General features: G+C 42.1%; 1 protein-coding gene across 8 annotated transcripts in view; it reads right to left on the reverse strand.

The window, feature by feature from the left end:
* The window catches only part of LOC118390916 (protein Aster-B-like), a 151,661-nt gene that overhangs the window by 18,000 nt on the left and 110,753 nt on the right, over positions 1 to 22,908 (reverse strand). For all 8 annotated transcript variants that reach the window (XM_052457690.1, XM_052457689.1, XM_035781729.2 and 5 more), the window contains 2 exons: positions 16,480 to 16,720; positions 6,133 to 6,153 (listed from right to left, as the gene is read on the reverse strand). In XM_052457690.1, coding sequence (XP_052313650.1) covers positions 6,133 to 6,153; positions 16,480 to 16,720 — 262 coding nt within the window. The remainder of the gene's footprint in view (positions 1 to 6,132; positions 6,154 to 16,479; positions 16,721 to 22,908) is intronic.

Consider the following 22,908-nt stretch of genomic DNA (forward strand, 5'->3'; position numbering starts at 1 on the left):
CCTCCCTCTCGTCTCCCCCCACACAAACATCTGGCTGAGACCTTGCAGTCTCCCTGTGACGTTACCCAAAGGAACCAGGGACGTGTTCAGGTCAGACACACTGTTGCAAAACCGTTTTGAAATAGAAAATGAAAAGGAGTGAGTCTTAATGGACAAGTGTAAGAGGTCCCTCCACGTTTCACTCGGTTTTAAAATGTTCTCCCTCTACTGAACATGACTCAGTGCGTAGGGTAATAGCCTACATATATCATTGTCACTGGGTGCATGTGGGGTGACTGGGTGCATCTCCTCTCCCCTTTCTGTTAAGACCGCCAATGATAGAATGGTTGAAGTCAAGGTCCATCGAACACGTTGCGGAGACTAGAAACAATATGTTTTTCCCACTATGCACCTGGAACAATATGCTATTTTTGGCTGTGTGAACAACCCTATGATAGACGGGCAGCCACAGTCAACTACAGCTTGTCTATTGAACTGGGTGTGTTTCAAGTCAAATCCCATTTTATTTGTCATAAGCTTCGCATACAACAGGTGTAGAAGAACGGTGAGATGCTTACAAACCGATCCTTTATTTTGTTACCTCTGTGAAGTCACACAGATCACATCATTCCGTTTATTTTGATTTACAAAGCCCTGTTCTACAAGCTTCCCACTTACCTAACTTCACTGTTCAGATTCAAAGTGACAAGTTAGCCAACTTACCTAACTTCATTTTTAATATTTATAAATGGTTTGTTATCAAACCCGTTCACAGGGTTGGCTAAATCTTGAGACTCCTTTGGTAAGTCAGCCTTTAGTTTTCTTGCTTCACATGTTTGGAATGATCTCCAAAATACATTTTGAATAGATGTGTCCCTAGGGCAGTTCAGCCAGTGGTGATAGGTTTTAATAACGAAGAATGTGCTTATTATAGTTGACTGTGTTTTGGTGTTTTTAAGGGATAATTCCATCGAAGTCCGTTGTTTTGAAGATATTGGCACCGTGCCAATATATCCCCAATAACTTTTATACAACGGGTAACCAACATATGCAAATAATGATGGACATATTTTCATTTTTGAAATATATTTTGATGAATTTATTCATACTATTTCATCCTTACACAAGATGTCACAAATCTAGGGTTGCTACCCAAACCGGTTGGTCGTTCGTTCTATCGGTTTGGTTGCTGGAGACTCGACCCAGACATTCAGTCTTTTTGTTCTGTATCTATGGACGCGACCTAGTTGTTCATTCTAAATGTTCCATTGCCAAATTGGCTGGCAACATTCTTATCCCTTGCTTGCAAGCGAGCCAACTATATCTAATTTACAGTCACATCAAACAGTGCAGCCAGAATAACAACAGTAGCTGCATTAGCACTTGTTTAAGCTGTTTTCTAGTGACATTTATTTGGAGACATCCATAACAATGAGCTAATGATGCATGATTTCACCTGGCATAGAAAATGTGATCTCTTGTCAGGACACTGTTGTTCAGAGGAGCTAGCCAACAACACAGCTAACACAATAACTTCAAACTGAAGCTGGGAAGACTGCAAACTAGCTGCACTTCGTTTCATCTGACCTTTCTTCAATTGACATTTCTTTGTACATATCCATCAAAAATGATGCCAGCTGATTCATGATTTCGACTGGCGGAGAAACGCTGTCTGCCTGTCTGTCTCGTCCCAACTCCCGACACATTCATTACTATGGGGCAGCTGGAGATGGAATTTGAACATTGAAACAATGTTACAAATGTCGGAGAGACACACAGTAAGGGTTTTTACAATTGAAATAAATTCATTAGGTCCAACACTTTACATGTCGCATTTATATTTTGGTTCAGAATAAATATAGGTGGGTGTAAAGTGACTAGACAATAGGATAGATAATAGATAGTAGCAGCATCGTATGTGGTAAATATGAAAGTGTGTGTATGTGTGTGGCTTCAGTATGCATGTGTGCGCGTGTTATGTGTGTATGCGTGTGTGTGTTGGGGTGTCAGTAAGTATGTGTGAGTGTGTGGGTAGAGTCCAGTGTGTGTGTTGGGGTGTCAGTAAGTATGTGTGAGTGTGTGGGTAGAGTCCAGTGTGTGTGTTGGGGTGTCAGTAAGTATGTGTGAGTGTGTGGGTAGAGTCCAGTGTGTGTGTTGGGGTGTCAGTAAGTATGTGTGAGTATGTGGGTAGAGTCCAGTGTGTGTGTTGGGGTGTCAGTAAGTATGTGTGAGTATGTGGGTAGAGTCCAGTGTGTGTGTTGGGGTGTCAGTAAGTATGTGTGAGTATGTGGGTAGAGTCCAGTGTGTGTGTTGGGGTGTCAGTAAGTATGTGTGAGTATGTGGGTAGAGTCCAGTGTGTGTGTTGGGGTGTCAGTAAGTATGTGTGAGTATGTGGGTAGAGTCCAGTGTGTGTGCATAGAGCCAGTACAAGTTGTTAGTACAAAAAAGGGTCAATGCAGGTAGTCCAGGTCACCATTTAATTATCTATTTAGAAGTCTTGTTTAGCAGTCTTATGGCTTGGGGGTAGAAGCTGTTAATTGTCCTTTTGGTTGCAGACTTGGTGCACTGGTAAACGCTTGCCGTGCGGTAGCATAGAGAACAGTCTATGGCTTGGCTGGCTGGAGTCTCTGACACCGCCTGGTATAAAGGTCCTGGATGGCAGGGAGCTCGGCTCCAGTGATGCACTACCACCCTCTGTAGCGCCTTGCGGCCGGGTGCCTTGCAATTTCCTTACCAAGCGGTGATGCAACCCGTCAAGATGCCCTCAATTGTGCAGCTGTAGAACTTTTTGAGGATCTGAGGGCCCAGGCCCACATCTTTTCAGACTCCTGATGGGGAAGAGGTGCTGTCATGCAGAGAAACTGCACAGTTCTCACTTTATCCCCTTTTTCTTTTACCGTTTCTTTTCCCCTTCATTTCTCTGGCTGTGCGGAGAGGACTGTGTTTCTTAGACCTCGTGGTCATAATGTATCCTCATGTAGCCTATCCTCATAATGTATCCTCATAATGTATCCTCATGTAGCCCATCCTCATAATATATCCTCATAATGTATCCTATCCTCATAATGTATCCTCATGTAGCTTATCCTCATAATGTATCCTCATAATGTATCCTATCCTCATAATGTATCCTATCCTCATAATGTATCCTATCCTCATAATGTATCCTATCCTCATAATGTATCCTCATAATGTATCCTATCCTCATAATGTATCCTCATAATGTATCCTATCCTCATAATGTATCCTCATAATGTATCCTATCCTCATAATGTATCCTATCCTCATAATGTATCCTATCCACATAATGTATCCTATCCTCATAATGTATCCTCATAATGTATCCTATCCTCATAATGTATCCTATCCACATAATGTATCCTATCCTCATAATGTATCCTATCCTCATAATGTATCCTAGCCTCATAATGTAGCCTATCCTCATGATGTATCCTATCCTCATAATGTATCCTAGCCTCATAATGTAGCCTATCCTCATGATGTATCCTAGCCTCATAATGTATCCTAGCCTCATAATGTATCCTAGCCTCATGATATATCCTATCCTCATAATGTATCCTATCCTCATAATGTATCCTATCCTCATAATGTATCCTATCCTCATAATGTATCCTATCCTCATAATGTATCCTATCCTCATAATGTATCCTATCCACATAATGTATCCTATCCACATAATGTAGCCTATCCTCATAATGTATCCTATCCACATAATGTCGCCTATAATGTTGTGCCTTCCTGTATCATACTTATGCTAAACTGTTTATTCTATTCTACTGAGCCATTTACTTCAGTTCCTATTCTTATATTTTATTATTGTTGTTTTATTGTCTTGCAGATGTTTTGTTGGATGGTGTATACCACGTGTATCCCGTACATACGACTATTAAAACTTGAACTCGAACCACACAGACTGTAAACATTAAATACAAGACGTTTTGGACCCAGGGACATTGCTTCTGGAACAGCTAATGGGGATCCTAGTAAATAAACAAATAACAATACCTAAAATGGCTTCTCAGCTGCTCAGTCACACTGCGGTCTATGGCCAAAGATGTGGTTTGTTTTACAGCCACTACAGACCGTTAGGTTCAGACACACCTCATCTATATCCAATCAGGCATGACCTGGACACACTGACCTGGATGGAAGTCATGCCGCCGTAAATCACTGGAGTCCAGTTTGGTTGGAGTTACACTCTACACTCACTATAGGCACACTCCAAAGAGGCTTAGCAAAGTTCTGCTTTGTGACTTCACTGCACACCACATGAAGCACTGAGATTTCGGTGTACGCCAGAATTTGTCATTTTACTCAAGCGTCAGTGATGTTTTGCTGAGGAGAACATTGCTGGAGTGCAAACCCAGTCTTACTACACCACCAAAGGCCCAAAGGTGACAGACAGCACGAAATGTAAAGTACAGATGTAGGCTACCATGTTTGTTCAATGGACTAACAACTAAACTCTCCTCTGACACTGAAAAAACAATGTCCCTAATTCACATCTCGCTAATTCACACTTCCTGTCGATATTCAGAAACAGGAAGTGCATCGCACTACATCTTCACCAGAATTAACTAAATCCGGCACACTGTAATGCAACGGACAACAGAAACAAGCATTTGTTATTGGACAAATACTGATAGTCAGCACAGCGCATACAGTACATGAGAATTCAAATACACAGTAATGTTCATATAATATACTGCAGACTTGGTAACTAAAAACAGAAAAAGGCAGGCGTGGGAATGACTGAGGCTGGTAATTCTAGTCATGGGGTTGTATCTGCATTGATCAGGCTCATTCAGTGATGGCATCCCAAATTGCACCCCCATTCCCTATAGTGCACTACTTTTGACCAGGGGACAAGGGACACTGGTCAAAAGTATTGCACTGTGTAGGGAATAGGGTGTTATTTGGGACGCAGTCCTGATACACAGAACAAAAGTCAGCTTGATTCATCAGAGGGTGGTGGGGCGATCGACTGATCGCTCCACAATGGACCTTTTGTCAGCTTCACTGCTTATCTGCAGTCCAAGGGCACACAGGCCATGGTTGCAGTCAGATGCATACACAAACGTATTCGGCACACAGACAGAAAAGCATGCAAACACATACATACACACACAGAAAACATGACAGAACATACTGAATGTCCTTTGTCTCCAATCTCTCTCCATTTCCCATGGGAAAAATATACCACGAGGCAACTCCATAGTTAAATGTGTATTCCCTATTTACCAGGTGAATCGCAGTTGAGGAAATGTTCATGTTTACTTTAATGGCATTTAAATGAGCCTTGATAGTCGTTTATTAAAAGTGAATTCATAATTTCATATGAATAATGAATGTAATCATTACCAGGTATGTGCTGATAGATCATTTGTAGGGGAAGTACTTCAAAGGCAGGTCTTTTCAAATCTGCATAGCAACTGTTCTCTCTATTGGTTTCCCCATGACTTCTGTTTTAAAATGATATATGGAGAAGAAGCAAAGTAGCCAAGGTGAGGTGTCCATACAGCAGGTGTCCATACAGCACATCATTCATTCACATCAAATCATTCAACATGAGATTGCCTGCCTCAGAAATATGTCTTTAAAATGGGACAAATGTGTCACACCTTTTGCTTCATGTTGGTTGTGGGTGTTGTTGTTGCTTTGCAAGTCAACAGAATTCAAACTCTTTCATCCTTTGTTAAAAATGATAACTGTTCAAATAGCAGCATTCGAGAAAAAAAATGAGGTATAGCATGATACCTAACAGTCAGCCATCAATCAACGGACAAAGTACAACACAGTCAGACCACATGAAGACCTGTCTTGCCCATATCACTTTGAAATACTGTATATATGGTCATAATGGTAATTTTAACAGATGCTTTTATCCCAAGCAACTTCAGGCACGCACGCACGCACGCACGCAGCACACACACACACACACACACACACACACACACACACACACACACACACACACACACACACACACACACACACACAATGTGGGAATCAAACTCACAAATGCAAGCGCCTTGTTCCAACCCACTGTGTCAACGAAACATGCAACATATCACACACAGTAAAAAAAAAACAGCTGATCCAGAAGAGGTCGGAGAAGAGGTAGAGACTTACGTTGTACCAGCTCTGGCTTTTCTGTGGTTACAAACATCAAGGTGAAGGAGACAAAAAAGATGAGAAACATGAGACATGGGTTAGTGCACACACAAAAGAGCTTCCACAACTTATACAGAATAACATACGAGCCTGTCACACTGCTAACGAAACCTTAGAAAAGTATGTAAGAAGTAAATATAAAAGTCAATACTCATATACACCACAGGAGAGCAGCAATGGGCTGCATATTAATAACTGGGGGAAAATGATGACACTCAAAAGTTAAATTATTGATAAGAAGAGATCTGGTCCATATATGATATTGTAGTAGACTTTAAGACTAGACTTCCTAAATGGCACCATATTCCCTATAATGCACTACTTTTTACCAGGGTCCATAGGGTTCTACTCAAAAGCCGTGCACTATGTAGGGAATGTAGAGCATCCTAGATACAGTTGAAGTCGGAGGTTAAAACTCATTTTTAAAACTCGTTTTTCAACCACTCCAAAAATGTCTTGTTAACAAACTATAGTTTTGGCAAGTCAGTAAGAACATCAACTTTGTGCATTATACAATACTTTTTTCCAACAATTGATCACAGACAGATTATTTCACTTATAATTCACTGTATCACAATTCCAGTGGGTCAGAAGTTTACATACACTAAGTTGACTGTGCCTTTAAACAGCTTGGAAAATGATGTCATGGCTTTAGAATGTCATGGCTTTAGATAGGCTTCTGATAGGCTAATTGACATCATTTGAGTCAATTGGAGTTGTACATGGGGTTGTATTTCAAGGCCTACCTTCAAACTCAGTGCCTCTTTGCTTGACATCACGGGAAAATCAAAAGAAATCAGCCAAGACCTCAGAAAATAATTCATTCTTGGGAGCACATTCATCTGTACAAACAATAGTACGCAAGTATAAACACCATTGGACCACGCAGCCATCATACCGCTCAGGAAGGAGACACGTTCTGTCTCCTAGAGAGGAACATACTTTGGTGCGAAAAGTGCAAAACAATCCCAGAACAACAGCAAAGGACATTGTGAAGATGCTGGAGGAAACAGGTACAAAAGTATCTATATCCACAGTAAAACGAGGCCAATATCGACATAACCTGAAAGGCCGCTCAATAAGGAAGAAGCCACTGCTTCAAAACCGCCATAAAGACAGACTACAGTATGCAACTGCACAAGGGGACAAAGATCGTACTTTTTGGAGAAATGTCCTCTGTTCTGATGAAACAAAAATAGAACTGTTTGACCATAAAGACCATCGTTATGTTTGGAGGAAAAAGGGGGAGGCTTACAAGCCGAAGAACACCATCCCAACCGTGAAGCACGGGGCAGCATCATGTTGTGGGGGTGCTTTGCTGCAGGAAGGACTGGTGCACTTCACAAAATAGATGGCTTCATGAGGGAGGAAAATTATGTGGATATATTGAAGCAACATCTCAAGACATCAGTCAGGATGTCCAGCTCTGTTATACCAGCTCTGTCAGGAGGAATGGGCCAAAATTCACCCAAGTTATTGTGGGAAGTTTGTGGAAGGCTACCTGAAACGTTTGACTCAAGTTAAACAATGTAAAGGCAATGCTACCAAATACACTCAATTAGTATGTAAACTTCTGACCCACTGGGAATGTGATGAAATAAATAAAAGCTGAAATAAATCACTCTCTACTATTATTCTGACATTTCACATTCTTAAAATAAAGTGGTGATCCTAACTGACCCAAGACAGTTAATTTTGACTAGGATTTAATGTCAGTAATTGTGAAAACTGAGTTCAAATGTATTTCGCTAAGGTGTATGTAAACTTCTGACTTCAACTGTATGTATGAAGGCCTCTTATGATAGCAGCTTACAACGAGCTGCCTTCAATTGTGTAAAAAATATTCTATATCAAATGAATCATCCATATTACACATAAAACAACCGAACTTAAACATCCCTTTGATGATTTTTTCTGGTTGTTAACTTGTTTTGTAGTTGAGAAAACATCCTATAACCAGACTACAACCAACTTGTCTCTGTTACAACCATGATGAGGTCAAGGAAGACTAAAAAAGTTCTGGGGTCCAGTGGTAGTGCTGCTGACACCAGATTACCTATTGCCTGTCTGGGCATGGGTTGTAAAACCTGCCCTGCAACTTTCAATTCTGTTTCTCCCTACATCTCATTTTGCTCAATACCTCCCCAATAAAGAAAAAAAGATGAAAAGGGAGTGGATGTGCAACAAGGAGTACGCAACCTAACCATGACGTCATAATGACCTCATTGTAACCATTTACACCCTCTAGGAAAGTCATGTTTGGAGCACACTGAACCAAGGACAAGTAGGTTTGAGCTAGGCGGTGAGGTGAAATATGGTCACAAGCAGGGGTCAAGATTAAGAGGGCCTTGGAGGTTTCAGAGGGCTAATGGAGGGTTAAAGAAAAGATGAGAGCTTACTTTAATCAGTTTTAGTCTGTCATACTGGAACGAAAATAAACACACAGACAAAAGCGGTCATGCAAATGAGAGACGAGAGAGTTAAGACGACACGTACAGACATTCAGTGCCTTCGGAAAGTATTTCTCTTTTTTTTGTGTCAACGATCTAGACAAAATACTCTGTAATGTCAAAGTGGAAGAAATGTTCTTTTTCTTTCGTTGAATTCATTGAAAATAAAAAATGAATTTATCTTGATTCGATAAGTATTCAACCCCCTGAATAAATACATTTGTCGAATCACCTTTGGCAGCGATTACAGCTGTAAGTCTTTCTGGGTAAGTCTTTTAAGAGATTTTCACACCTGGATTGTACAATATTTGCCCATTATTTTTTACCCTGTGCTTAGCTCAGATCCGTTTCTTTTTATCCTAAAACACTAGTCCTTGCCGATGACAAGCATACGCATAACATGATGCATCTTTTGGAATATTTGTATTCTGTACAGGTTTCCTTCATTTCATTCTGTCATTTAGTTTAGTATTGTGGAATAACTACAATGTTGTTGATCCATCTTTAGTTTTCTCCTATCACAGCCAATAAACTCTGCAACTGTTTTAAAATCACCATTGGCCTCATTGTGACATTTCAGAGCGGTTTCTTGCCTCTCCAGCAACTCAGTTAGGAATAACGCCTGCATCTTTGTAATAACTGGGTGTATTGATACACCATCCAAAGAGTAATTCATAACTTCACCATGCTCAAAGGGATATTCAATGTTTTTTTTACCCATCTACCAATAGGTGCCCTTCTTTGTGAGGCATTGGAAAACCTCCGTCGTCTTTGTGGTTGGATCGGTGCTTGAAATTGACTGTTTGGCTGAAGGGTACAGGGATGTCATTAAAAATCCTGTTAAACCGTACTATTTGACATGCAACTTATTTGACTTGTTTAGCAAATATTTACTCTAAAACTTATTTAGCCTTTTGCCATAACAAAATGGTTGAAAACGTATTGACTCAATTGTAAAAACAATTCCACTTTGACAATATGGGGTAATATGTGTAGATCAGTGACACAAAATCTCATTTTAAATTCAGGCAACAAAATGTAGAAAAAGTCAAGAGGTGTGAAAACCTTCTGAAGGCGCTGCATTTTACATACATTAAGACATATACTGGAAGGAATGACAGAGTTGGAATGTGGATGGTTTGTCGGTAGCTGTTATGGTGTTCCAAAAGGGAGTCAAGCCCGTTTGAGGCTGTCGTTTATGTTCCTTGTGTCCCATTTGTTCTAACTCAGAGGCTGAAGATATGAGTGTGTGGCGAGTGTGTGCTCCTCCAACTAAGAGGACAGTGACCAACGGTGAATGTCTATGACTTCTTCCCCTTCTATGTGCTGAGCCATGGTGTACCGGTAACACTCCCTGGCACATGTACAACTCCCCACTGGAGACCACGGTCCAATCCCTGCATCCACTCTTTATACTGTTTCTCCCACTTTCCAGTCTCCCCACATCATTTTTATCACTGTCTGAATAAAGTGTCAAAACACCCCAAAAATATAGATTTAAACTTTTCCCCTTCCATATGTTAGCTTGTTCAGAAAGTATTACTAGTTAGTGGTGGTTGGTAGGAGGTGAAGTAGTGTGCGTGTGCATCTGTGTGTATGTGTGTGTGCGTACATGCCTTCAAATACTCATGCTCGGGGTCTGTCCTGGTACCACAGCAATGCTACAAAACACCACAGAACAGACTTCACTCATACAGCGTGGTACTCCATCAACGTAAAGAAACAGTATGAACAGTAGCTCTGAGGTGAAGTTTCCCCTAGGTACAGATCTAGGATCAGCTTCCCCCAACCTTATCCATTATTGGGGAAAATACAAAACTGACCCAAGATCAGCGTCTAGGGGCAACTTCAGTACCTGCAACACAGAACATTTCAGACAGAGGGCCACATAGGGGATCATGAGGTTGTCAGGAAAGAGTGTTAGAGTAGGGTAGGAAGGTTTGGTCATGTTGATTAGGCACAAAACAGAAGAGAACCCACTGAGAACGGCAGGGACTATCTGGCATTGTTCAATAAGAAACATTCAATTTCGTTGCAAAACGTTTCAAAACATTTTATGTTGCGTGCCCTAATGAACACAACCATGAGAAGGGGTTAGGCAAGAGAAGAGAAGAGAAGTGAAAGAAGGCTAAGATAACAAAGGCCGTATGGTCACAACCAAGTATACGTTAGTATACCCTTAGTATAGCCAACTCTTAGTATAGACTCTTAGTAAACTCCTTGAGCCAATTGCAACCACTGATGGCCACGAGGTTATCACCAGCTGATCTCTCGTTATACCATCAATACGCTGTAAAATCACCCGCAGAGCTGATCTCAATTGCAACCACTGATTTACCGCTCCCATAACGCGCATGTCGGGGTTATGTTCTCGTCCTGATTGATTGCAACTAACATTTATCAAGACGATTTTGCTTTCTGGTGGGTATTATCATTGGAACATTTTAATCTTGCTATTTAAGCAGGCGAAGGGCGATTTCTCTCTTTGACAATCATTCCAAACAACTGAAATATTGTATTTAATTTCCTAAATCTATTAAGGCAACGAACCAACCCAAACACTATATGAATGAAATCATGGTGTAGGATACATTTTTCATTTCCAATTTATTAAATCCATTCATGATTTTACTTGTCCTAATAAAACATTTCTTATCAAGAGGGGAAAAGGAAATAGTCCTGAACTAAGCTCGAAATTGAGCTCAGGTGCATCCGGTTTATACAACTTGATTGGAGTCCATCTGTGGTAAATTCAATTGATTGTACAAGTATTTGGAAAGGCACACACCTGTCAATATAAGGTCCCAAAGTTGACAGTGAATGTCAGAGCAAAAACCAAGCCATGAGGTCAAAGGAATTGTCTGTAGAGCGCCAAGACAGGTTTGTGTCGAGGCACAGATCTGGGGAAGGGTACCAGAACATTTCCTCTGCATTGAGAGGTCCCCAAGAACACAGTGGCCTCCATCGTTCTTAAATGGAAGAAGTTTGGAACTACCAACACTCTTCCTAGAGCTGGCCGCAAGGCCAAACTGAGCAATTGGGGGATAAGGGCCTTGGTCAGGGAGGTGACCAAGAATCCAATGGTTACCCTGTAGGGGTCTAGTTCTTCTGTGGAGATGGGAGAACCATCCAGAAGGACAACCATCTCTGCAGCACTCCACCAATCAGGCCTTTATGGTAGAGTGGCCAGACGGAAGCTACTCACTCCTCAGTAAAAGGCACGACAGCCTGCTTGGAGTTTGCCAAAAGGCACCTAATGGACTCTCAGACCATGAGAAACAAGATTCTCTGGTCTGATGAAACCAAGATTGAGTTCTTTGGCCTGAATTTCAAGCTTCACGTCTGGAGGAAACCAGGCACCGCTTATCACCTGGCCAATACCATCCCTACGGTGAAGCATGATGGTGGCAGCATCATGCTGTGGTGATGTTTTTCAGCGGCAGGTACTGGGAGACTAGTCCGGATCGAGGGAAAGATAAACGGAGCAAAGTACAGCGAGATGACAACCTGCTCCAGAGTGCTCAGGACCTCAGACTGGGGTGAAAGTTCACCTTCCAACAGGACAACGACCCTATGCACACAGCCTGAATACTTTTGTAAAAAGTAAAAAAGTAATTTCTGTTATTTTAAATACATTTAAAAAATCTCTCAAACTGTTTTTGCTTCGTAATTATGGGGTATTGTTTGTAGATTGATGAGGGGGAAAAACGATTGAATCTATTTTATAATAATATAATAATAATAATATATGCCATTTAGCAGACGCTTTTATCCAAAGCGACTTACAGTCATGTGTGCATACATTCTACGTATGGGTGGTCCCGGGGATCGAACCCACTACCCTGGCGTTACAAGCGCCATGCTCTACCAACTGAGCTACAGAAGGACCATAACGCTGTAATGTAAGAAAATGTGGAGGAGTCTGAACACTTTTTGAATGCACTGTAAATTGATATTGTATTGTAGTAGTTATTTAAAGTTGCACAAATGATATTGCTTTTATTAAATATTGTTTATGGGTAGGCTGGGAGTGAAGAGTAACATTTCCTATGCTGTGAAAATGCGGACATTTCTTTATTTGTAGAACAACATGCTAACACTCAATGGCAAACCTTTAGATTTTCTTCCAGGCCAGTATGTCTACAGTGGCATATTGTACTTTATTGAAGAAACAATGTCTGAATTGGGAGGAAATGTGGTAGAGAGAGTACCCTCTTATTATTTATTTGGATGTCGTTATCTTAACCAAAGAATCAGAGTGCTTTGTTTATAACGCTATTTAAATTGCCTATCACACATGTTGCATTACGTATTTACAATGTGGTAATTCCTTAAAATTGTCTTCAATAACTTTATTTTTTGCAGAAGAGTAGCCTGCTATAGGCATAATTTGGCTAAGTAGGCTCATTGTCTGTAAATAAACGTGTTCTGTAAATAAAATAAATTCAAGTAATTGACATATACTACATTTCCAGTGAAAATTTTTTTTTTTCAGTTGTAATATGTCATATTCTTCCATGTATATTTTTCGATTTTGCTGCTCCTGATAGTATGTTTCATTGGGGCGGGAGTAGTAAACGCAGACAATGACCATTTCCAACGCCATTTCCACTGTCCAGTGTCAAGCTGGTTGGACACCGTAACAGTGTCAGATCAGCTGGTCTGCTAGTTTCATTACACTGTTTATTAGTTGCAAGCAGAGTTATTGTAGCTTGGCGCTCCTGTGTAAATCTCCCGTTAGTAGTGTGAGTTATGAAATCCAGCGGTAACCTGCAGTAATAAGTTAGGATCTAAGGTCGGGAACTTCAGTCTTATATGCGGTTAAAATGTAGCGACGGGTGGATGAAAAGGGTACACTGCAATTTGACGTCAAACAAAGCGGGGTCACTTCCTGCTTAAAGATCACACGAGTTCAGTTGTTTTTTTTTATGTCTGTGAGCAGGACGTGACCCTGCTTTGTATGATGGACATGTCTTAAGGAAGTTCATATGTTGAAAAGAGCCTGGGCAGATTTGAATTCTGTCTGTAAACAGGAAGTGGCCCCCAGCGCTGTATGAGGACATCATATTGATGAGTGTACCTTTAAGGTAGGATGGGATAATGCAGTGTGATCGAGGCATGGAAAGATGAGCAACAGTCATTTAGGGTAATGTTGAATAGTCTGAGGGATTCTGGTTACCATGGTTAACCATTTTAACATCTGCTCTAGCAGCATAAAAAGTACATTATGAGTTAACGCTTCTAGCTAGCATGGCATGAGGGAGATGAGATCAGGTCAGTGCAAGGGTAGGCTAATATAGTTGGTTAGTAAGTGGTACGCTAGGTAAGGCTAACATAGCTTAGCATAGAGAGTTTTGGGTAGTCTCATCAGGTAGAGTAGGGCGGGATTGTATAGGGTAGGATAGGTAAAGACAGGATAGAGGTGCACATTAGTTTAGCATAATGTAGGGTGGCATAAAGGAAAAACAATTAGCTTATCGCAGGGATAGTGGAAAGTCACGATGCATGAGTACAAGCTAGAAGGAGGGAGGAGAAAAACCAGAAAAAGAGTGATGCTTACTTTGGAAAGTCGCTTGTGAGACTAGCATGCATGAGAAGAAGAACAAAGAAAATCAGAAAACAAATATAAGGAACTAAAACGGTTCAAGTTACAGACTTGGCTTGTGAGGGGTTTCATGATTGGTTCAGGTGGTGAAGAAATGTAGCAACCACGTCTCAAAAGTAAACATGGCAAACAAAAGCAGTGACGGACAGTCAACTCCTGAGAGTGGAAGTGAGGCAACATCAGCAGGGAATGGGATATGAAAAAGGTTGAGAAGAACCTTAGTATGATATACAGTGCATTCGGGAAGTATTCAGACCCCTTCACTTTTTCCACATTGTTACGTTAGCGATTTAAAGTTTTCCCCTCCCTCAATCTACACACAATACTCCATAATGACAGAGCAAAAACAAGTTGACATTTTTGCAAATGTAATAAAAATAGAAAACTTATCACATTTACAAAAGTATTCAGACCATTTACTCAGTACTTTGTTGAAGCACAATTGGAAGCGATTACAGCCTCGAGTCTTCTTGGGTATGACACTACAAGCTTGGCACACCTGTATTTGGGGACATTCTCCCATTCTTCTCTGCAGATCCTCAAGCTCTGTCAGGTTTGATGAGGAGCATTGCTGCACAGCTATTTTCAAGTCTCCCCAGAGATGATCGATCGGGTTGAAGTCCGGGCTCTGGCAGGGCCCCTCAAGGACATTCAGAGACTTGTCCCGAAGCCACTCCCACACTGTCTTGGTTGTGTGCTTAGTGTCGTTGTCCTGTTGGAAGGTGAACCTCCGCCCCATGCGGAGGTGCTGAGCACTCTGGAGAGGGTTTTCATCAAGGATCTCTCTGTACTTTGCTCCGTTCATCTTTCCCCTGACTAGTTTCCCAGTCCCTGCCGCTGAAAAACATTCCTACAACATGATGCTGCCATCACCATGCTTCAATGTAGGGATGGTCCCAGGTTACCTCCAGACGTGACATGCTTTTTGGCAAACTCCAAGCGGCCTGTCGTGCATTTTATTGAGGAGTGTCTTCCGTCTGGCCACTCTACCATAAAGGCTTGATTAGTGGAGTGCTGCAGAGATGGTTGTCCTTCTGAAAGGTTCTCCCATCTCCACAGAGGAACTCTGGAGCTCTGTCAGAGTGACCATCAGATTCTTGGTCATCTCCCATACCAAGGCCCTTCCCCCCCGATTGCTCAGTTTGGGCGGGTGGCCAGCTCTAGGAGGAGTGTTGGTGGTTCCAAACTTCTACCATTTAAGAATGATGGAGGCCACTGTGTTCTTGGGGACCTCTCAATGCTGCAGACATTTTTTGTTACCCTTCCCAAGATCTGTTCCGACACAATCCTGTCTCAGAGCTCTACGGACAATTCCTTCGACCTCATGGCTTGGAATTTTGCTCTGACATGCACTGTCAACTTATATAGACAGGTGTGTGCCTTTCCAAATCATGTCCAATCAATTGAATTACCACAGGTGGACTCCAATCAAGATGTAAAAACATCTCAAGGATGATCAATAGAAACAGGGTGCACCTGAGCTCAATTTTGAGTCTCATAGCAAAGGGTCTGAATACTTATGCAAAGGTATTTCTGTCTAAAAATCTGTTTTCACTTTGTCATTATGGGCTATTGTGTGTAGATTGATGAGGAAAATGTTTTATTTAATCCACTTTAGAATAAGGCTGTAATACTCTCCGAATGTACTCCACTTGAGTATACTTGAGTACTTGACAAAGATGCATGTTTTCAAAATCCACTACAGAATGGCAGATCTTTTTTTTTTTTTTTTTTACAGATGGACCTTGTCAATTTCATTCTGACAACCCGCATTGGAGTATATTCTACAGTTGGGAGAAAGTAATCAATTATACCATTTGTACAAAGATTGCTGCTGTTTCTTTTGTTGTGAGAGTGTGGATTAGTTTTAGGTGCAGCGGATCAGAAGTCGTAAAAGGCAAACTACTTGATAGTGTAGATTTGATTAAAAGGCAGAGAAAGTGTGTGATGATATGCAGTGGGCGGGGCTAGAGAGGCTAGAGATGTGATGGCTATGTGTTTGTATCATGTCCTTGCACCTGGGTCCAGACCAGGGCATGATGGTTTCTCTAATTACCAAAGAAGTTAAACTAAGTTAGGGCAACAGGTCTGAGATAGAGGGAAGCACTCCTGGAATGGGTGTGTTACCTTAACCTTTGAATCAATTGAGCGTGTTACTACATACATTTTCTCCACCAATACATCATTGTGTTTTGGCTCATGAATGTGTGTTTGGTCCAGTGTGTGTTTGGTCCAGGCACACATGCTCACCTTGGAGTTCTTGCCCCCGTGGCTGCGTGTGGTGGAGTGTACCGACTGACTGTAGGTGCGCTGCACCACCTGCTCTATGGTGGAGGGTGACTTGTCCTTGTCAGAGGAGGGGTCCGAGTGGCCCTTCTCCACCATGTTCTCACCACTGGGTTCCAGGCTCTGCTGGGGCGTGGGTGAGCGAGAGCGATGGCGCAGGACGGGCGAGCAAGTGGGCGTGCTCCGGTTCGAATTGCTAGCAGTGCTGTTGGGGAGAGAGAGAAGAAGTGAGTGAGAGATAATGACTAAAATGATTGCTTAACCTCTGTGATACTCACAGCACTTATGGGCTGAATTCTTGAGATGCAAATGTGTACTCGACATGAATAATGTGCAATTGTTTTTATTTCTTTCAATCTACAAAGATCTTGGAAGTTGAGTTGTTTGACCATCAGACAATTTAAAGAAAGCAACAACCTCCCCAATTACAATAATTTGTTCACTTCCTCCAGTGGAAAAGATTGGTCTTTGATACTACAGAGTACATCGATGAGGCACCGTCTCTGTCCTTGACGAGAGAGGACAATTTTATCGACTAACTGATGTCATATCCAGACCACTAGAGAGTCTCTTCTCTCCAGGGCACTTATTCATAAAGCGTTTCAGAGTAGGACTGATGATCAAGGATCGGTTTGCCTTTTAAATCATAATGAATAAGAGGGGAGACCTGATCCTAGATCAGCACTCGAAGATATTTTATGAACACGGTTCCAGACCTTCAGGTTTAGGGTCTGGCAGATTCAGTGTACTTCATTTGACATCAGGCAACTAAGGCTCTTTTGGCCATGTTGGTCAAGCTCAGTGAAGAGTACACTAACTTCCCTGCCCTAAACTCTCCCCTGGCCCATGTCACTAAGACTGAATTTGTCTTGCTAGGTGACCTAAACTGTGACATAAACCATCTGACCAAGTCCTAAAGCAATGGATTATTATCAGATTATTACCAATCCCACAAGGTATGACTTCAAACACACAGAAAATGCTACTCTTCTTGATGTTATCCTCACAAATAATCCTGATAGGTATCAGTCTTGTGATTTCTGTAATGACCTTAGTGATCAATGTTTTACAGCCTGTGTCCGCAATGGCTGCTCAGTGAAATGACCTGTCCGGATTTGTCATAGACGCTTGCTAAAAAACGTGAATGAGCAAGACTTCCTTCATGAACTGGCCTCTGTAAAATGGTATCGAATCAGCTTGATCCCCTCTGTCAAAGACACTTGGATCTTCTTCTTTGATATTTTCAGTGGCCCAATAAAGAAAATGATAAGTAAAAACAGGTTCAGACCCTGGTTCGACCGTGATCTTGCAGAGTTAGTCCACCTGAAGAATTGCATTTGGCGAAAGGCTCGGCACATGCATACTCAGGCTGACTGGCTCTCGTTCAGGCAAATGAGAAACAAGTGCCCTCGGGCTATATGGAAGGCCCATGTTAGTTACTTTAAGGAGCAGTTCTCTCTCTGTGGGTCTAACCCCAAGAACTTCTGGAAAACAGGTAAAGACCTGGAGAATAAACCCTCCTCCTCACAGCTGCCCATGTCCCTTAAAGTTGATGATGTGGTTGTCACTGACAAGAAGCACATGGCTGAGCTCTTTAATCACCACTTCATTAAGTCAGGATTCCTATTTGACTCAACCATGCCTTCTTGCCCGTCCAACATTTCCTCATCTCGCAACCCTTCTAATGCGACTAGTCCGATGCTCCTCCCTCTTTTCCCCTGCCCCGCTACAAAGTTTCTCCCTGCAGGTGGTCACTGAATCTGAGGTGCTAAAGGAGCTCCTGAAACTTGACCCCCAAAAAACATCTGGACCAGATGGTTTAGAACCTTTCTTCTTTAAGGTTACTGCCCCTATCATTGCCAAGCCTATCGCTGACCTTTTTATGCAGATGATACAGTCTTATACTCAGCTGGCCCCTCCCCTGATTTTGTGTTAAACGCTCTACAACAAAGCTTTCTTAGTGTGCAACAAGCTTTCTCTACCCTTAACCTTGTTCTGAACATGTCCAAACAAAGGTCATGTGGATTGGTAAGAAGAATGCCCCTCTCCCAACAGGTATGATTACTACCTCTGAGGGTTTAGAGCTTGAGGTAGTCACCTCATACAAGTACTTGGGAGTATGGCTAGACGGTACACTGTCCTTCCCTCAGCACAGGCTAAAGTTACATCTAGACTTGGTTTCCTCTATCGTAATCGCTCCTCTTTGACCCCAGCTGCCAAACTAACCCTGATTCAGATGACCATCCTATCCATGCTAGATTATGGAGACATCATTTATAGATCGGCGCGTATGTTTTTTACCATTCGGCCATCAGATTTGCCATCAATGCTCCTTATAGGACACACCACTGCACTCTATACTCCTCTGTAAACTAGTCATCTCTGTATACCCGTCGCAAGCCCCACTGGTTGATGCTTATTTATAAAACACTCTTAGGCCTCACTCCCCCCATCTGAGATATCTACTGCAGCACTCATCCTCCACATACAACACCCGCATGCGACTGGAACGAGCTGCAACAAACACTCAAACTGGACAGTTTTATCTCAATCTCCTTATTCACAGACTCAATCATGGACACTCTTATTGACAGTTGTGGCTGCTTTGCATGATGTATTGTTGTCTCTACCTTCTTGTCCTTTGTGCTGTTGCCTGTGCCCAATAATGTTTGTACCATATTTTGTGCTGCGACCATGTTGTTGTCATGTTATGTTGCTAACATGCTGTGTTGTCATGTGTTGCTGCCTTGCTATGTTGTTGTCTTAGGTCTCTTTTTATGTAGTGTTGTCTCTCTTGTCGTGATGTGTGTTTTGCCTTATATTTATGATTGTATTTATTTTTATTTTGAATCCCAGCCCCTGTCCCCACGGGAGGCATTTTGCCTTTTGGTAGGCCGTCATTGTAAATAAGAATGTGTTCTTAACTGACTTGCCTAATTAAATAAAGGTTAAATAAAAATGGTAAAAACTTCACTAAACCCTCTTCATGGTTTCTGAGAGAACAGCTGCTCTGCTGCAGGGGTTGGCGCCTCATCTCACCCTCCCTCCTTCTCTGTCTCCATCCCTTTCTCTCGCTCTCTCGATCCATCCCTCTCTCTCTCTCTCTCGCTCTCTCGATCCATCCCTCTCTCTCTCTCTCTCTCTCTCTCCTCTCCATCCATATATATATAGACATATCATAAACACACACATGTATGTATGTATGTATGTATGTATGTATGTATGTATGTATGTATGTATGTATGTATGTATGTATGTATGTATGTATGTATGTATGTATGTATGTATGTATGTATACCAACAGTAAGCTCCCACGCCACCTTCCCCTGTGGAGTGTCCTGCCACCCCCTTTCACACACACGTTGTTTTTTAAATCCCTCGCTCCTTCCCTCTCTCTCTTTCTCCACAGTTGCAGACTGTATTGTTGAAGTAGAGTGTGTGTGTCTGTGTGTCAGGCAGAAAAAAGCAAACAGATTCCAACAAACGAGAGAGGGACGGCATAGGACACCCTCTTGGGTAATACTGTCTGGTACAATATGGAAGATTATATTGAAATTGAACTATTGAGACACATTACTTTGACGCTCTCTTTCAATTGCTGTCATTGCACACAACGCTTCAGTAATACCACCTAATTCACTACCTAAATCTAACTTGTATTCAGTAGATTACAGCTATGGACAACATTACAGGCATACATATGGGCACGCACACATGCCCAGAGCTCAGCTGAGGTTGTTGTTGTGTCTTGCCCAACTCCAGCAGGTGAGAGTAGAATTATGAAACAGCACCCACCTGGTTGAAAGTGATTGTAAAATGCCCGGTGTGTGTGTTGCCATAAAGAAGGGATGGTGGGAAGTTCAGTGTAGAGCAGGGCTGTTCAATTCCGGTCCTGGAGGGCCAAAACAATTCTAGTTTTTGTTTCTACCTGATAGTAAATTAGGATCATGAGAGAAAACCAGGAAGTGTTTTGGCCGACATTGAACAGCCCTGTTGTAGAGTAACTAACAGTCTCATCTATCATTGCATTACTCTATACATCCTCATCTGGTCTATACCAGACTACACACAGGAAACTGGCTTGATACACCATACCGGGATGCTTATTATAGCTGGGTAGGAGGAGAAGGAGGTGTGTGTGCATGTGTGTGTGTGGAGGGGCATTACATTACATGCAAGGCATTAGAATGAGCCTGTCGTCCTATATCTCTGCCCACCACCCTTTTCTGATTTGCATTAGTTATACTGTATAGCACCACACGCCTATCGAGAAAACAAGTTGCATGAGCCAAAGCAACCCTCTCTGATATCAGTGCACCAGTGCTAATAGCAACTTGTGTGCTAATAGCAAGTAAAGACCGCAAATATGTCTCAAACGGTACCCTACTCCCTATATAAAGCACTACTTTGTACCAGAGCCCCGTGGGCGCTGTATCACACAGTAAAGCCATGACCACTGTGAACCACCAGGGTCCTCATCAATGCTCGACGTTCACCAGTGTCACTATGTCCTATCATGTCTGTTATACCTAAATATCACGTCTTTACTAATACCCCTGTCTTGTCTTGTGCATCATCCTTTCTAGCAGGGTGTTGCATCAGGGTGTTATCGTCTGTAAAAACGGACCTTAGAAACAACAACGTCCTGGCATCCATTCGTTTCCATTAGACATTTCGCTCTGTGCCTTGACCGCATTCAGGGACACTTATCCACCGGTGCTGACCCTTCTTTTTCAAGACCTCTGCAATCTGCCCTGGCATGCTGTCAATTAACGTCTGGGCCACATCCTGACTGATGGCAGCCCATTCTTGCATAATCAATGCTTGGAGTTTGTCAGAATTTGTGGGTTTTTATTTGTCCACCTGCCTCTTGAGGATTGACCACAAGTTCTCAATGGGATTCAGGTCTGGGGAGTTTCCTGGCCATGGACCCAAAATATCAATGTTTTGTTCCCCGAGCCACTCACTTACTCACTTTTGCCTTATGGCAAGGTGCTCCATCATGCTGGAAAAGGCATTGCTGGTCACCAAACTGTTCCTGGATGGTTGGGAGAAGATGCTCTCGGAGGTTGTGTTGGTACCATTCTTTATTCATGGCTGTGTTCTTAGGCAAAATTGTGAGTGAGCCCCACTCCCTTGGCTGAGAAGCAAGCCCACACATGAATGGTCTCAGGATGCTTTACTGTTGGCATGACACAGGACTGATGGTAGCGCTCACCTTGTCTTCTCCGGGACAAGCTTTTTTCCATGACCCCAACCAATCGGAAAGGAGATTCATCAGAGAAAATAACTTCACCCCAGTCCTCAGCAGTCCAATCCCTGTACCTTTTGCAGAATATCAGTCTGTCCCTGATGTTTTTTCCTGGAAATGTATGCAAATCATACAAACTGAGGCAGCAGACTGGGTGAAAATGTATATTTGTGTCATTCTCTTGGCTCGTGACTGTACTTCAATTTCTGAGCTCTAAGTTCAAGTAGGCTACTGTCACACCCCTGGTAAAATTGCAGGTGTAACATGGAAACCAAAATGTAATTGTCAAGTTATTTCATGACTAGATCATATTGTGAGGAAGCCATCAGGTTTGTCTGGGCTCTAACGAGACCCTGCTGTAAATCAAGCAGACGACAACAGACGATCAACATTCATTCGCTAGAGATATTCGATCCAATGTGGATCCAGGCGTAACTGTCCTCACGGCGTAATGAACGAGACACCAAAATATTCTGGACATTCCTCTATCACCATTTTTCCCAGCACTTGGGCGGTTGTTTTTAACGCCAGCTCTTTGCCACTTGACCGTCATTCACAAAATTGGATCAGATGATAGCGTAGTTTTAAACAGCTCGACACCAAACGCGTATCCCACAGGTATTATCCATAATTACTGAACAATCACGTTGACCATTTCGATTTAGGTTCTAAGTATCTGCTGTAGGTAAGGTGACTCTTTCGGTTTAGAGAAGCACTCGATATTGCAACCGCATGCATTCGGGGATTTGTGTGCCCATGAGAACTGTTTTCACCCCGTAGCATAAGGACTTAATGTTACGTAGTTACACTGCATTTCTGAGATCGCAATGAAAAAAAGCACACTCAATCCAGGAGTCTCATAGGGTTCAAGTTCAATGTCTAATTTAACCGATTAATAAATGCCGGAAAGGACCGGAAAGTAGTGTTTAATGTCACACAATTTTTTGACAAATCCCATCAAGAAAGGGTTAAACATAAGTTTTAAATCAACATGTGAATTTGATTGAATATAGCTATGTTCCCCCCTTATATCTTAATGCAAGGACATTAACCATTTTTGCTGATTATTATCAACAGCTGAAACAAGTTATCCAGCATAGGACATCGTCAATAGAAAGACACATATCCCCCACCCACATTGT

Source organism: Oncorhynchus keta, chromosome 12, assembly GCF_023373465.1.
Source record: "Oncorhynchus keta strain PuntledgeMale-10-30-2019 chromosome 12, Oket_V2, whole genome shotgun sequence".
NCBI classification, from domain to species: Eukaryota; Metazoa; Chordata; class Actinopteri; order Salmoniformes; family Salmonidae; genus Oncorhynchus; species Oncorhynchus keta.